The sequence below is a fragment of the Gymnodraco acuticeps genome, unplaced genomic scaffold, assembly GCF_902827175.1.
Source record: "Gymnodraco acuticeps unplaced genomic scaffold, fGymAcu1.1, whole genome shotgun sequence".
Classification (NCBI taxonomy): Eukaryota; Metazoa; Chordata; class Actinopteri; order Perciformes; family Bathydraconidae; genus Gymnodraco; species Gymnodraco acuticeps.
In genome coordinates, this window is record NW_022992041.1 from 1,245,586 (window position 1) to 1,260,503 (window position 14,918).

At 41.0% G+C, this 14,918-nt stretch overlaps 1 protein-coding gene across 2 annotated transcripts in view; it reads right to left on the bottom strand.

The window, feature by feature from the left end:
* Positions 1-14,918, bottom strand: part of slc35f3b (solute carrier family 35 member F3b) — a 75,052-nt gene that overhangs the window by 20,274 nt on the left and 39,860 nt on the right. Inside the window, exon 1 of one of the 2 annotated variants that reach the window (XM_034201952.1) lies at positions 440-706. The exons of the other annotated variant lie outside the window; for it this stretch is intronic. Coding sequence (XP_034057843.1) covers positions 440-515 — 76 coding nt within the window. The 5' untranslated portion in view covers positions 516-706. Of the gene's footprint in view, positions 1-439; positions 707-14,918 lie in introns of those variants that run through there. 2 annotated transcript variants of the gene reach the window in all.

Genomic DNA, 14,918 nt, shown 5'->3' on the forward strand with positions numbered 1-14,918 from the left:
TAACCCCCCCCCCCCCCCCCCCCTCCCGCCACCAATAACAAATTAATGCGTCAATAACAAAATATGGCCAATGCACTTCTATAATAGGCTTCATTTTGGATCTTTCCAGCAACATCACGCGATGAAGAAAAACAAAATCATGAATAAATAACGAGATTAAATTCCGAGTGCATTTGGTTAAATGCAAACATTGATGAGGAAGCTGTCCAATGGTAAAACAGTTTCCGCAAAGGTTGCATCTAAATGTTACGGTAATTGCGCGCTTGATTGGTTCCAGTTTCGTTTTATCTTGCTCAAAATAAGATGTCCTAAAGTTGACCCATGTCCTAAATAATTAAGAAACGTGAATCCCATGTTAGTACATGGGATTAACACACCAGCCACAGTTTGCGGAGTATCAGGCGGTCTAAATTATATATATGATATGAACTCCCCCTACCTTCCACTTTGGTGAGGGTGAGCACCGGACTGTTGCAGGCGGACAGCGGGGCGACCCTGGCGGAGTGTTTCTTCATGATGATGAGCTCGGATGGGCTGAGCTCTAAGCCGCTTCGACTACATCCCTGAAGCTGATTTGGTGCAGACACCAGACCACTTGATGGGACCCTTGATGTGCCTAAAGCCGCTCTCCTGCTCTCTGTCCCCTTGAGTCCATCCGACTTCCTGTCGGTGATTTCTTTTCTACCTCTGTCGGCTCCCCCCACCCCCTTCCTCCTCCACTTGCCTTCCCTCCTCAAATCTGCTCGATCCAGTGCGCCCTGACTGGTCTCTCCTCACGTACAGTTTAGCAATTGCTGCAATTCGCCAACGTCACACATCCATCAGTCTTCAAAAAAATATCACGATCACCACCCACCCCCCACCTCCCACCACCCAGTGTCCCGAGGCCCGCCTGTCCTCCGTCCCGGGTCGGGGGAGCTGGAAGTGACCGGACTGAGACATTGACCTGGCAGCCTGCAGGCAAACTCTATGATTGGACCAGTCAAGGTGGGGGCGGTTTGGTGTTGTTTGTCCCATAAACTACACTCTAATTAGAGTATATATTTTTTCTATTTTATCTAGATCAACGAGGAATCCAATTTAACCCCATATTGATCGGAATTCTAAACTACTTTTCGTCTTTGATCTCCTGAATTTTGGTGTAGGCTATGTGTTTTGCCTATATAGCCCACTCTTTAATTTCATTTGGATCTGCCTTTACATTTGTTGGTTTAATGTAAAATTAGCACCGAAATTCCTAACAATAACCAAAGTGAATAACATAAGAAATCGAAATGTTCATTGAAAAAAACTTCAAGGTCATACAGTTCCTTAGATGTTATTTAGTGTGTGTTGAGTGTAAAACGATATTTTTTTTTAAATGATTGGCTTATACTACTGATGACACATGACAGTACATGTTTTGGCTACACTTCAAAAATACATTTAGCATGAATCACCCCTTTTTAGTATTAAATATTATTTTCCCCTTCTTACCCCAATGTTGGCATATGGTGTTGCTAAAGATTATTTGGACATTAGTTGGGCATTTCAAATGAGATGAAGAATAAAACAAATGATTAAAGCGGAGTAAAAAAGACAGTATAGATCAAAGCAACTTCACATTGCCCATTAATATTACCTAATAAATATTCTCTTATTTTCATTGGCATAATAACATGGGGGAGAGTTAAATCAACATGGCAAAGACTGATTTGTTCTAATTTGTACTTGTTAAAGTACAGTAAAATGGTGAGGGTTTTCCAAATGAGTGCAAATGCTGTTGAATTGTAACACACAGATAAGGGATTCACCCAACCAGCTTTGTCAGATTAAGATTGTGAAACCTCAACTCATCTGTCCATACATACTGATGCAACACCAGTGCTTTTCTTTCCCATCATTTACAGTCTGCTCTGCAAACTATTATATATAACGCTAACATGAGGTCAGGGAAAGCTGTGGAAATAAAAACTGCCCGCAGCCCACAGTGGCAGCCCACTAGACTGCAATAATGCAAATGATAGGAGAAACACAGACTGATAACAACACAAATGTGCTGCAAAGAGTCATGATGAGTAAATGCACAACCTCAACGACTGTTAGCTCTGGTCTCTGACATTCATACTGTGGATGTATTATACTAACCATGTGTTTACAACTTAAAGGTAAGTTGGCCTTATTTATGTAATGGTATGTTTTATTTTACATATTTGTTTGAATTGTGTAAATGGTTCTTTAAAGCCTTTTTTCTTCACTGTGTTGTTCCCAAAGTCAGAACAGATTTGGGAAAAAAAGCTTTTGTATTTTCTGTACCTACTGCTTGGAATAATCTACAGACTGATCTTAAGCCTCAAACCGTACAGTTGTAATCCTGAATGGGTTGAAAATATGTGGTGAAATCTATTGAGTCAAGCCTGTCTCTGGGCAGATATTTTATTTGATAATGGTTAATCTGTGCTGTAAAATATGTAAAACTCATTGTGCCGTTTGCCCGGTCTCCCTTTTAAAAGAGATCTTTATTAAATAAAGGCTAAATAAAATAAATAAATAATGTTGCTTTAATTCCCTAAGAAATGTCCTTTACTACTTCCAGGAACAGACTCAACATTAAGACGTCAACTGTTCAGAGATGTCAGCTTTGGTTTGTTAAATGATCGAGACTTGAATCCTACTGTAGGTGACTGACTGACCTGGGTCGGTCCTGAAAGCTCTCAGTTTCACATCACCCTGGCCTTTACCTGTTCTGTCTTTGACTTCACCAAAGTTATCACAGTTCAAATTGTGGCAAGTATTGACGTTGGAAAACATTTTCCGCCTAATTCCTGAGATTCTGAATACTTTCTTTCATTGTCTCTAAACTCTTGCCTGATAGGTATTTCTAAACATAAGAAATTGGTTTTGAAACCTAAAGTGACAATTGAAAGCTTCACACCGAGTTTCATCACACTGTTAAACTAAGAGCTGTCCAACTAACTTTGTGGTAGGAGCTGGTCAGCAGAAATTAGGCCGGACATCCTTTCTGTTTTTCTCATACTGATATTTTGAACAATCTGTGCTGTTGTATTTGCTGTAAAGTGTCTCTACTGTAGGCTATTTTTATTATATGTACAGCACTTTGGCTCGACCAAAAATCGTTTATAAATGTGCTATATAAATAAAACTTGATTTGATTTGATTTGTATGTGGTTATTTTTGTAATGCTGTGTGTCACCTCTGTTTTACTCTTGAGTAGCCACTATACTCCAACAGAAAATCAATTAGGGGACAGCAGATCACTGTCAGTAGTGCAAATGAAACTGCTCAGTATTGATCTGCAAACACCTATGCTGTCCCTGTGACCCTGCATCATTGTCTTTGAAGACCTACATATGAGTGTGTCTGCAGAGGCTCTGCAAAGCCGTTGAGAGTGAGCATGCCTAAAGGAAGCTGCACTGAATAATTCACTGCTTAGACTCCACCTCACACTCAAGCCATGCCTAACTAGGACAGGAAGCTCAGACCCTCTTTGACGTCCCTCACCAACCAAATCTACTGGATCAGTACTATTTTCCATTGCCTCCCTCTCCTGTGTTTGGGTTTGGAAAGGGGAAACGTCAGAAGCAATGCATTGGGAGCTAATTGATGAAGTGCAATAACTCAGTAAGCACCGCTCAAAGAGCAGCGCAGGATGTTTGATGGGTTTAAATTATTTTAAGGTCAGGCTTTTTTATGTGCGTCTCTTCCCATTTAGGCCCTGCAGCTGCCAGCTGTCACCGGTTAATAATGTTGTCAATTTACAGCTTATATGGTAAGAGCAGGAAGTTTCAGAGCACATGCTATTATTGATAGAAAAGACAAGGAGGTTGAAAAAGGTAGAGCGGGTGCGATCATTAAAAGATCCCAGTCAGTGACTCATGGACTTTTATCTGTGAAACACGGAGGAGGATCAAACCAATCCCTGCTCTGAGATGCTGCATGACAACTCTCTTTTTTTCTAACACACACTCGAATGCTGTATATGAAAAGGGGAAAGAGTGTATGAGCAAAAAAAGTAAAACAGCCCCTGCGTCTGTACAGCCTTTTGAATCTCTATTTCTACCCATGAGACTGAGATGCAGATCCGGGACTAGAGGAGATTATTCTTCCATTTACAGTGGTACGCTGCAAAGAGATGCTTTTATCAAATGTGTATTCATGCTGAAAACTGAGGGGAAGCTAGGTCTTTAGTCAGGTCAAACAATCTGTAACTGCTCCACCTGCTGCAATAATGCTCTTACCGATGAAGTACTGGAACTATAAAAGGCATTATGGGATATGGCATTCGAACAATGTTGCGGTTAGGTAGGCCTACCTTAATGGAGAAAAATGAGAAGGCTAACAATAAAGAGACATATATTAGATATAATATAAAAATGTTTCCTTGTAGCCAGCAAGAAATGTACTGCAAGACATGAATGGGAAGCTAATCCTCCGGGGAAACAGTAATGGCTTGATGTTACTCAGCCAATTGGTATTTTTTGGCGGCATCTGTCTGGTTACCTTTATTTGATTATATATTTGTGAAAGCAGACTGGAAAGGAAGGGAGAGATAGACGAGAAAAAGTCAGTGAACCAAAACAGGTGACATTGCCATTATTTGGCAATACTGTAACCATTCAGCTGCTAGGACGCTCCTTAAAGGAAATACTTTTTGATATAAGTTTGTATCATAAGGAACATTTACTGTGAAGTAAAAGCAAAATGGACATAACTCTTTAAATATTGATCATGTGAAATGTGAATAAACATACATTTTTCGAGTTTGGAAGCTTGGTACATCTTTGCAAACATGCTTCCAATTACTTGCTCTCCATCCAATAATGGTTACAAATGTTCACTCAAAACCACAAATGTCAACCTCATTGTGGCACTAGAGGAAAAGAAAGAGGACCGCAATCCAATTCAAAGAGACATTTTTATTGGATACATGAAAACCACCAAAGACAGAGCTTATGAGTAGGAATATGCACTGATACATTCCTAAGCATAACTTCATCTGGGTATAAGGTATTTCCATCCACCTTATACATTATGAATCCTTCACATTCACAATTACATTTTAAATCACTTTACTGTAATCCTCTAGAGCACGATGGGAAGTAGGGAAATGAGGTAGTTGGAAATCTATTGATTTTGCACGAAAGCATGGAGCACTTGAGAAAATGATTGACTTGGAGTAATAAAAGGTGTGCGTAAGAGTAAATGATTTCTCTCAGTTTGATCTAAATAGTGCCAATGTTAGTAAATGTGCCTGGTTTAATTTTTGTAAAAACTGCTGGTGCTGTTGTAGTTGCTTCTTTGCCAACACATTAGCATATTTGTCATTGTCATTTCCTGATGCAATGACACAGCTAATCCTGATTTAACACAAATCAATTCCTTATCTAACACCAACAACAACTACTTAATGTCATCTTGACTCAGCTGGGAGCTCTGAGACACTTGCCCTCCTGGCCACAATATCATGAGAGCAGAGCATGACATCAGATAAACAGGAAGTATGATTCATGGTGTTGTTTACTTTTCTGAGTTCCAGATTTGTTTATTAAAAATGTGTGAATAAAACCAGAAGAAACTAAAGTGAATCACAACAGCACAGGTTAACATTAAAGCAACCATTACTTGTTGGATGATCTGGGTTAGGAGTCGGACAGACACAATTCTTTATGTTAGATGATTAGAAATGAGCTCAATCCTGATTGTGAGACAGCTTTATTGTAGTTAAATATATATAGATGTGTACAATTACCATTACCTGTCAAACAAAGACAGTGTTGCAATCCTATTTGCTGTGCTAGCAGTGTGGCTTCAGTTAATGCAATGTTGGCGTGTTGAGTCAATCCATTGTTGGACAGATTGCTGTATACTGCATTCAATCAAATGAAATAATGCTACAGACATTCATTGTCCCCAGAGGATGAAAACCACCAAGTTTGATTCAACTTTTTCCCATTATGACTCTGTGAATCATGTCAACATCTGCATATAACTTGGCACACATCCTTGTATCGCCATGTTTTCAAGATAATGGCTTTGGTGAATTTTCTTCTTTTAGGGCAATCACAAGGTGAACTTGTGATTTTGAGTGGGATGCCGTGTCGATTACCATACGATTATTCTGTACTGACAATCCTGTTCCCTTGAGGCTAAATGAAATAATCCCAAAATGTTCATTCAGCACCATCATCACAAGAAATGAAATGGGTTAATCAGTTTTAATTTTACTATAAATATTAATGGTGCAGTGGTTGATAATACATTCAAATACTGGCCATGTTCTCTTCAGTAAAGAGATGATTTCAGTGTTTGCTTCTCTCTAAAAAAATGGTGACTTTTTAATCTTCTCTGGCGCATCTCTCCCTCCACTCTTCCAGGTCACTTCTGGCTCCTGCTTAGCATAGAAGAAGAGTCTGTCTCACTGTCCTCACACTAACTTCCAAAGCAGGAGAAAGGATGAGGGGGTTGTGGCATTGAGTCCTAAATAACAGCTTGTTTCAAGTACTAGAAAGGTCAAGTCGAATTAACTTTCCCTCTTCCCGTGGCCTTTACATCTTCAAAGCACACACAGCTCATCTGTGGGGGCAGGCAGCTGTCAAGGTACTGCATCCAACAGCAGTTTATAGGATTAATGTCCTTGGAGGGTTTCTTCTGGGGTGTAGGATGGAGCATAAAGTTCCCTAAACACTTTCCCCATTTCAGTTACATCACAGAGCTACATGTGCTACATGTGCTACACCTGCATTGATCATACTGTACAGTACGTAGCCTACGTGTGTGTATGTAGTAAAAAAAATGCTGCAAAACTGTGACTGATATACTGTCACTACAATAATTATAATAGATATTAACATGCTGTAGGCAGATGTTTCTGCATATAAGATACTCATCAATATTGATTTTAATTATCTTTTGCAAATTTACCCCCTGATGTCTGCTGCATTAATACCTCTGTGTGCACTGATGTAATATACATTTGCTCCATGACAAGAGCAACAGGAAAGGATATTAGATGTGCTGATATAAACATCAATGGTCGCTCCATGGGACTTTCTAGACTTTGTTGTAATAGACAGACAGACACTGCATTAAAGCAACATGGAATTAAAACTTTTGTCCAAGATATGCTAAATACAAGATTAGCCAGTACTAAAAACTAAATGCTGGACGTTTCTGCGACCATTAGTGCAAACAGAGAGAATAATTTGTATATATTTAATTACACTTCATTTTAATTACTGATTAATCTGCAAATTATTTTATCAATTCATACAATAATAATGACAGAAAATAAAAGAAGCTCTACTGTTTTTGTCTTCAAAATCTTGTTTTGTTCGACCAACAATCACAGATAATTTAGGGGACAAGCAAAACCAGCCAATGTATTCACATTTAGTAAGCTGGTATAAGTACATTCTGGGCATTTTTGATTATTCAACTCATTTTTCAAATCAAGATTAGATCCCTAAACCCACATATGCTTGCTAACACACACACAAATCAATAGTCTGACTGGGGACTTGAGAATAGTACATGGGTCAGGGAGCTTATAACCTCACTCAGAAAACACTGAGCTGTCCGGGAAGACAGAAAGAGCCGCCACTTTAAGATAAAGTAGTGCAGGACTACCTCTTAATTACCACCACTGCTTATAAAGTCCAGCAGCATCTATTAAATGGCGTCAAGTGGAAATAGCGAGTGATAGCTCATCACAGTCACGGAGGCCCACGGCTAATCCGGAAGAGTGACTATCCATTAAAATGACATCCCACAAGAGGATTCGAACCCACAAAGCTAATACCTGCTTTGCAATTAGAACAAAGTTATTATTCATTAACTTACATGCTTTGACATTTGGTGATCTGCTTTAGTGAACTGCAAAGTGTCGGGGAATATATTTAAAATAAAATACAAGTTTAACATAACACAATGTAAAGAAAATATGTATATTAAAAAGGGGTTCACTTGAAGTAAGAATATGTAGTTCACCTTGCAAACATTACAACATTTTAAAAATAAGAATGCATACACAACTGAGATATGTAATGTTTTGTATGAAACATTTGGAACTGTTTTTTGTAAATGCAATGGTTAAATACCAACAAAATGTGAAAACGGTAGGTACTTTCGGGTACATTTGTTCCCTCCTTTCAATCAATTGTGCTTTATTTTACATAATTCTGTCAATAAAGTCCAACATTATTATTATTACTGCATTGGTTTTCCCACTAAAGGAAATGGGCTGTGGGGATCTTTTGTCTGGTTGTTCTTGTCAAATTGTCCTTAAACGGGCCAATTAACTGCCATTTGTGAAAAGAACAATGAAATGACAATGAAATTAAAGAGAAGTTTCTCTAAGAAGTGATTTATGACCACAGAGAAACACATTTCCTCTCCACCAAATGGTGCTGGCTCCCTCTGTTGTCTAGCTACTGTATGACACTTTATTGTTGTTGTTTTTTCACTGGGCAAAGGTAAAGCCTACACATACCTACACTTGATTTTCATGTTGCACCTGTTGAATTTGCATTTAATGTATTTTTAATATGCACAGCAGTCCGTGGATGAGAAACAGTAGTGGTTTTTTTTCCTCTTTAACAACACTTATCTCACTTTTCTGAACATTATTCAAATTGTTCTGAATTGCTGTAATGATAGGACAGCTATTTCAAAAAGCTACTCTCAGCCACTCGCATGTATGTGAGGCTATTACCTGAGCCTGGTGTGAGCATGAAATACTACCATATTCTGTATTGTCATTTTCTTTCTGTCTTTCTTTGCTATAAAGGGAAATCTCTTAGATTGTGCATCTTGTTCCAGCTATGACAGGGGAACCAAGTCATTTTTACATATTCAATTCAAGGCTTTATTGTCGTGTACATTATCTTCAGTGTAGAACAACACATGTAACAGTTTGTACATTTTAAATGTTATGTTGCTGTGCTTTGAAATGATTGTATGAAAGAAAGAAAGAAAGAAAGGTAGTCATACAGGCTGGTTTGATGACACCTGTGGTGATAATATCCTGACACTGCAGAACATCCTTCCTGCCTGCAGGGGGCACTGTGACCACATGCTCAATGATGAACAATTGACACAAAAGAGGCTTCTCAATACTCAAATTTCCCCTCCTCGACTCCCCTCCTCGAGACTTAGACCCGCCCACAGGAGATGCGAGCGGAGGACCAAGGAGGGGAACCGAGGAGAGAGCAGGGGAAGCAGCAGACGTTTAAAGAAATGAGAACTCCTCTCCTCTGAGCGGTCATTTTAAAGAGACGTCCGTTCATTATGACGTGGCAACAGCTGCATCAGCTGTCGAGTGTTTTGTCATAGAGCTGTATCTCTGTTAGATCAGCTGAACATTGTTCCCCCACATATTTACTTTGAATTCATTGAGAGTGCGGTATAATGAGACAATAACAGGCTACAGATGCGGACACACACACAAATATATTTATATAAATATATACAATTTAAAGTATGAGAGCACTCTCATAATAACGTAACACAATCAGAGACTGGATATCCCCCCCTCTCTCTGGTCGCTGAAATGGGGAATTGAAATTACGGGCCAAAAGTTGTATTTACAAGTAGGCCTATTAAAAGTAAGCAGAGGACACCAAACCAACTGAGACCCGTCTGTCCGCCGCATTTACGCACTGTACAACACACACCTACACACTGTACAACACACACCTACACACTGTACAACACACACCTACACACTGTACAACACACACCTACACACTGTACCACACACACCTACACACTGTACCACACACACCTACAGCTCCTAAAGCATAAGCCGTTGTGTATTTTATTATGTGAAGCAATGGTCTTAGAAAAATATCGACTCTTTGTTTGTAGATATCTACTAAACTAAAGCAAATAAAGAGAGTAGGCCTGTTATACTGAGTGATATATATTATACACACTGCTCTGCTTTCTGCATGGACCTCACAGCTGTTCTCTCTGGAAACATCGCGACGCGATGAAAGCAATTTCTAAAATAATATCCAGAGGATGCATGCAGAGCTGTCATTGGCTGAGATAAGTCCAGCCGTGCGTCACGCCTCCACCGTTCCCGGAAATGCATCCGTGGAGGAGCCGTGGAGGAACCATCAGTGTATCCTCGGTTAGAGCTCCTCCAGAGAGCCTCCTCGACGCTCGATCCTCGGTGTGCATTTAGAGAAATTAGATGTCCTTCAAAATGGCGCGCTGAAATTCATTTCCGGGTCACTACCGGAGGACCGAGGAGTCGAGGAGGGGAAATTTGAGTATTGAGAAGCCTCTAATGACTCCTGCACAGCGTTTGGATACAAAATGACCAAGAACTCAAACAGCAGCCCAGCAGTGGCGTAGCCAGGAATTATTGTGTGGGTGGGCCTGGAGAAATGTAGGTGGGCCAGGGGGAGACATATTAAGCGTGGGGTCTGAGCTGAAACTTCATTAATGATTTTAATGATTTTTTAATGCACTAATAGAACATAAACATAAATTAGCAGTGAAAACAAAAAACATAGGCACGGCGGCCTCAGAAAACTGACATCCACATAGGGATGGGTATCGTTAAGGCTTTAACGGTACTACTGCTTTTATCGATAGCATTTTATGCTCCAGGTTCAGTACCAACCACATCATAAAGTATGCGGACGATACAACAGTGGTGGGACTCATCAGGGACAACAACGAACAGGCCTACAGGGAGGAGGTGAAACATCTGACAGACTGGTGTAACACCAACAACCTGATCGTGAATGTCGATAAAACAAAAGAGATCATTGTCGACTTCAGGAACAAAAAGCACTGTCACCCACCACTCCACATCAACGGCACAGCAGTGAAGACTACAGACAGCACCAAGTTCCTGGGGGTGCATATCACAAGCAGTCTGACCTGGTCCACTCTTCCTGCACAGCTCCCCCCTCCCATCCTCACCACGTTCTACAGAGGAACCATAGAGAGCGTGCTGACATCTCCATCTGGTCTAGAGACTGCAACGCAAAAGACTGGAAGTCTCTGCAGAGAGTGGTTAGGACAGCAGAGAAGATCATCGGAGTTTCTCTCCCTCCCATCAGAGACACCGCTCAGAAACGCTGCCTGACAAAAGCCCAGAACATTTTGAAAGACCCCACTCATCCTCACCATGCTCTGTTCTCCCTGCTGCCCTCCGGCAAGAGGTTCCGCAGCATTAAGAGCAGAACAGCCAGATTCTGCAATAGCTTTTTCCCCCATGCCATCAGACTGCTGAACAGCAAGTAGACCAGTAACATAAAGATGACATTACGCTGTGTAAAGAGCACATATTTGTTATATAGTATGTCTATTTTATTTATATGTATAGTAAGTCTTTATATTTTAAACGCACACTTTATCTTTAATTTGATCAGCACCACGTCACTATTATTTATTTATATGTACAATTTTAGCAAGTTTTTATATTGTCCTGTTCCTGTAAGCCAGTACAACGCAATTTCGTTTTAATAGTACACTCTGTGTCTTGTTGAAATGGCAATAAAGTATGTCTGTCTTATCGATCCGGTCCTTTAACATTACTTTTATCGGTTCTTTTGGAGAAAAAAATAAGGCAAACTAACTAAACAAATGGTGAACAAAACTAACATTGCTTTTTATTTCAATTAAATACATAATATTTCACATCAAAAGAAACAACAATGTTTTAACAAATCGTATTAAATAATGTCATGACAGAATTGTAAACAGAATAGCTGAAACTTTAACAAAATAAATAACTCAGTTACCTCTAATCATTAACCCATGTTTGTATCATGTAGTTAACTCCGTGTGGTGCTGCTAACATACATAACACCTGACGTGGAAAAGTTACTCGTGGATAGGGCTACAGGGCTACTAGAAAGACAGTCGAACCCGGTGCATCCCTCCGTCTGGATGTGGAGCACTTTTGCTAAATGTTTAGACAAATTGCTCGTGTTACCGCCCTTACATGCTAAACTCTTATTCCACTTTTGGTAACGAGCATTGTCCACATCGACACGGCTATAGTTTAACCACACCTCGGAGCAGACCCGGCGTCATGGGCGGGCCCCATGGGGCCGGGCCCGCCCATCCAGGATTTGGGCCCGCCCATTCAGGATTTGGGCTCGCTGTTTTAATCAGGGCTGAATACAACATTTTAACTGTTTCATTATTATGTTCAGTGGCGGCGCTACAGCCATACCAAGAAATGGCTTAGCCCCACCATGAAAAAAGATTTTAAAGTAAGCAAAATAAAGTCCGCCAACTCGCGCGGAGTAAATTGCACAGACAGCAGTAAATACCGAAGACTATAAACGGTTTGAAATTGTTTGTCACGTAGTGATCATCTTCTCAATAGAACATCTTTGATAATGTCTTCTGGACAATCAGAATCACCATAACGGCGTGGTGTTGTTGCAGGAAGTCCCGACGGAGAATACTTTTGCTGTAGTACATCTCTATAGGCTATACATCGATACAACATTACGTGTTGATAGAAATCAACACATAATGAAATGAGACTCCACGGTTTGATGATTCATAGGTGTGTGGGCTGTCTTTCATTTTGACACACAGAACACTGGGGGCTATCCACCCTTATCCACAATGTAAAGTAATTCACAGCCTCTTCCCTCTTCTCTCTGTGAGGAGCAGCAGGTTCAGCTTTCAGAACAAAGTAACACAAAACTAAAATGGCATTCATTTTTTTTAAATATGTCGCGTAGTAATAGATTTATTTATTTTTATTCTCAAGAGAGTACCAGAATGTGTATTTTATGTTAGTATTTCAAAAAATCTCCTGGGGGAGAATCCCCCCAGACCCCCCTAGAGGTTGGGTTTTCAGCATGTCAACTCTTTCACCTGTGGGTAAATTGCAGGATTGGCTCCAGGTCGCCCTTTTTATTTACTACAAGACAAATGTGCCTTTTTATTTCATACAGTTCAATTTGGATTGAGACAGGGAAATAATCTAAACCTCACGCGTGGCGTTTCACTGTCAAGGGGAGCGTGTATGTAATTACATTGCAAATACTGACTTGAGCCCCACCACTGTATGGGTTAGCCCTACCATAGATTACCCAACAAAAACACTCTGGAGCCGCCACTGATTATTTTTATTGTTGTTATATTTGTAGGGCTTTGTCCTAATATTTATTTTTGTTTTAAACTATGTTGAAAGATTAGTTTAATATCATTTTTTTTATTTTGCTATGAAATTCTGAATGAAATTCTGAATGAAAGGCTGCGCGCGCGACTGGTTTTTTGCTGGGTTGATTCGTGTGGGGTCTTGAGTGAGATGCGGCACAGCAGCCTGTCACTTCACTCTTGCTAGGTTAGTTTGGCTATTATCATTTATATGTATCTGCAACAATGGATATCAGAAAGTGGTTCATGAAAGGAATATGGCAACTCAGCGCCAGATGCAGGCACATTAGAAGACATCAGCTACGTTACCAACGAGTTAGCAAGCCAGCCAGGGACAAGGGAGGCTGGCAATCAATTATATTTTGAAGAGAAATTGACTCTCAAGCCGGCTCTCTCACAAACTCCTGCTCTGTGCGCAAGCAGACCGCTGCACATGCTCTCTGCCTCGCTCAATATCTCTCTCTCTCTCCCTTTCTCTCCATCGCTCAACCTTACTCCATCCTCTCCACCCTGTGTGCTGCCCAAGTTGGCACAGCGTTACAAATGTGCCACAAAAACAACCAATGGATGTAGCCTATAATAAGACTGTCAACAGCCTTGGCAACCTAACCCCCCCCCCCCCTTGACAAATCTCGAGATTTCCCGGGAAACGTACGTTTCGGGGTGGGCCCGCCCTGGTAAATCAAATGCCCGCCCAGAGACGTATGTCTGCCGCCGGGTCTGCCTCGGAGCGCGTTCTCTCCGCCATCTCCTCCGTGTGTGTGTGTGTGTGTGTGTGTGTGGGTGTGTGTGGTTGTGGTGTGTGTGTGTGTGGTGTGTGTGTGTGTGTGTTGTGTGTGTGTGTGTGTGTGTGTGTGTGTGTGTGTGTGTGTGTGTGTGTGTGTGTTGTGTGTGTGTGTGTGTGTGTGTGTGTGTGTGGTGTGTGTGTGTGTGTGTGTGTGTGTGTGTGTGTGTGTGTGTGTGTGTGTGTGTGTGTGTGTTGCTGCATGTAGCAGCTGCGTGTGTGTAAACTGCCCCGCCCCCTCGCACACAGACGGGGAGAGATCTCTTAAACGGAGTTGGCGACACTTAAACTGCAATGTAATGTTTGTGTAGCAATAATACATATACAACATAGGCCTATATCGGGGCACAGGTTGTTTATCCTTGACAGTCGCACAGTGGGCACACACTGAGTGTTTTGATATTCAGCAAATGTGTACACGCTAAACTGCATAGGCCTACCTCAAGAAGAAATAATACTTTCATTCACTCACGGCAAAAGTTACTTTACTTACTATAAAAACTCACGGTAAAAAAATGCACTCCCTATTCCATTGTCATGAAGGTGGAATCTAACTATATCCAGAATAAGTTTTATTGGATCCAGGCTAGAAACATGTTTATTTCTGCTGTAAAGTTGGGCATTTTAACATGGGGGTCTATGGGAATTGCTCCTTTTTGCATCCATCCCCTGTCGGCCACTAGATGAACTGCAGTTTGTGGCACTTCCATCTGGGCTTCCCGGCTCTGCGCTATGAAGCGCTGATTGGCTGTGGGTGGGCCAGACGTGCATGTGGGTGGGCCCAGGCCCACCCGGGCCCACCCACAGTTACGCCGCTGTACAGCAGCAATGAAAAGTGATGATGTAACTCACATACACACCTGTACAGTTCACTTAAATAACAACAGAAATACACACTTAAAAGCACACAGCCTTGCTGAAAGATTTGAGATGAAAACACCACTACAGCTCACACACACACACACACACACACACACACACACACACACACACA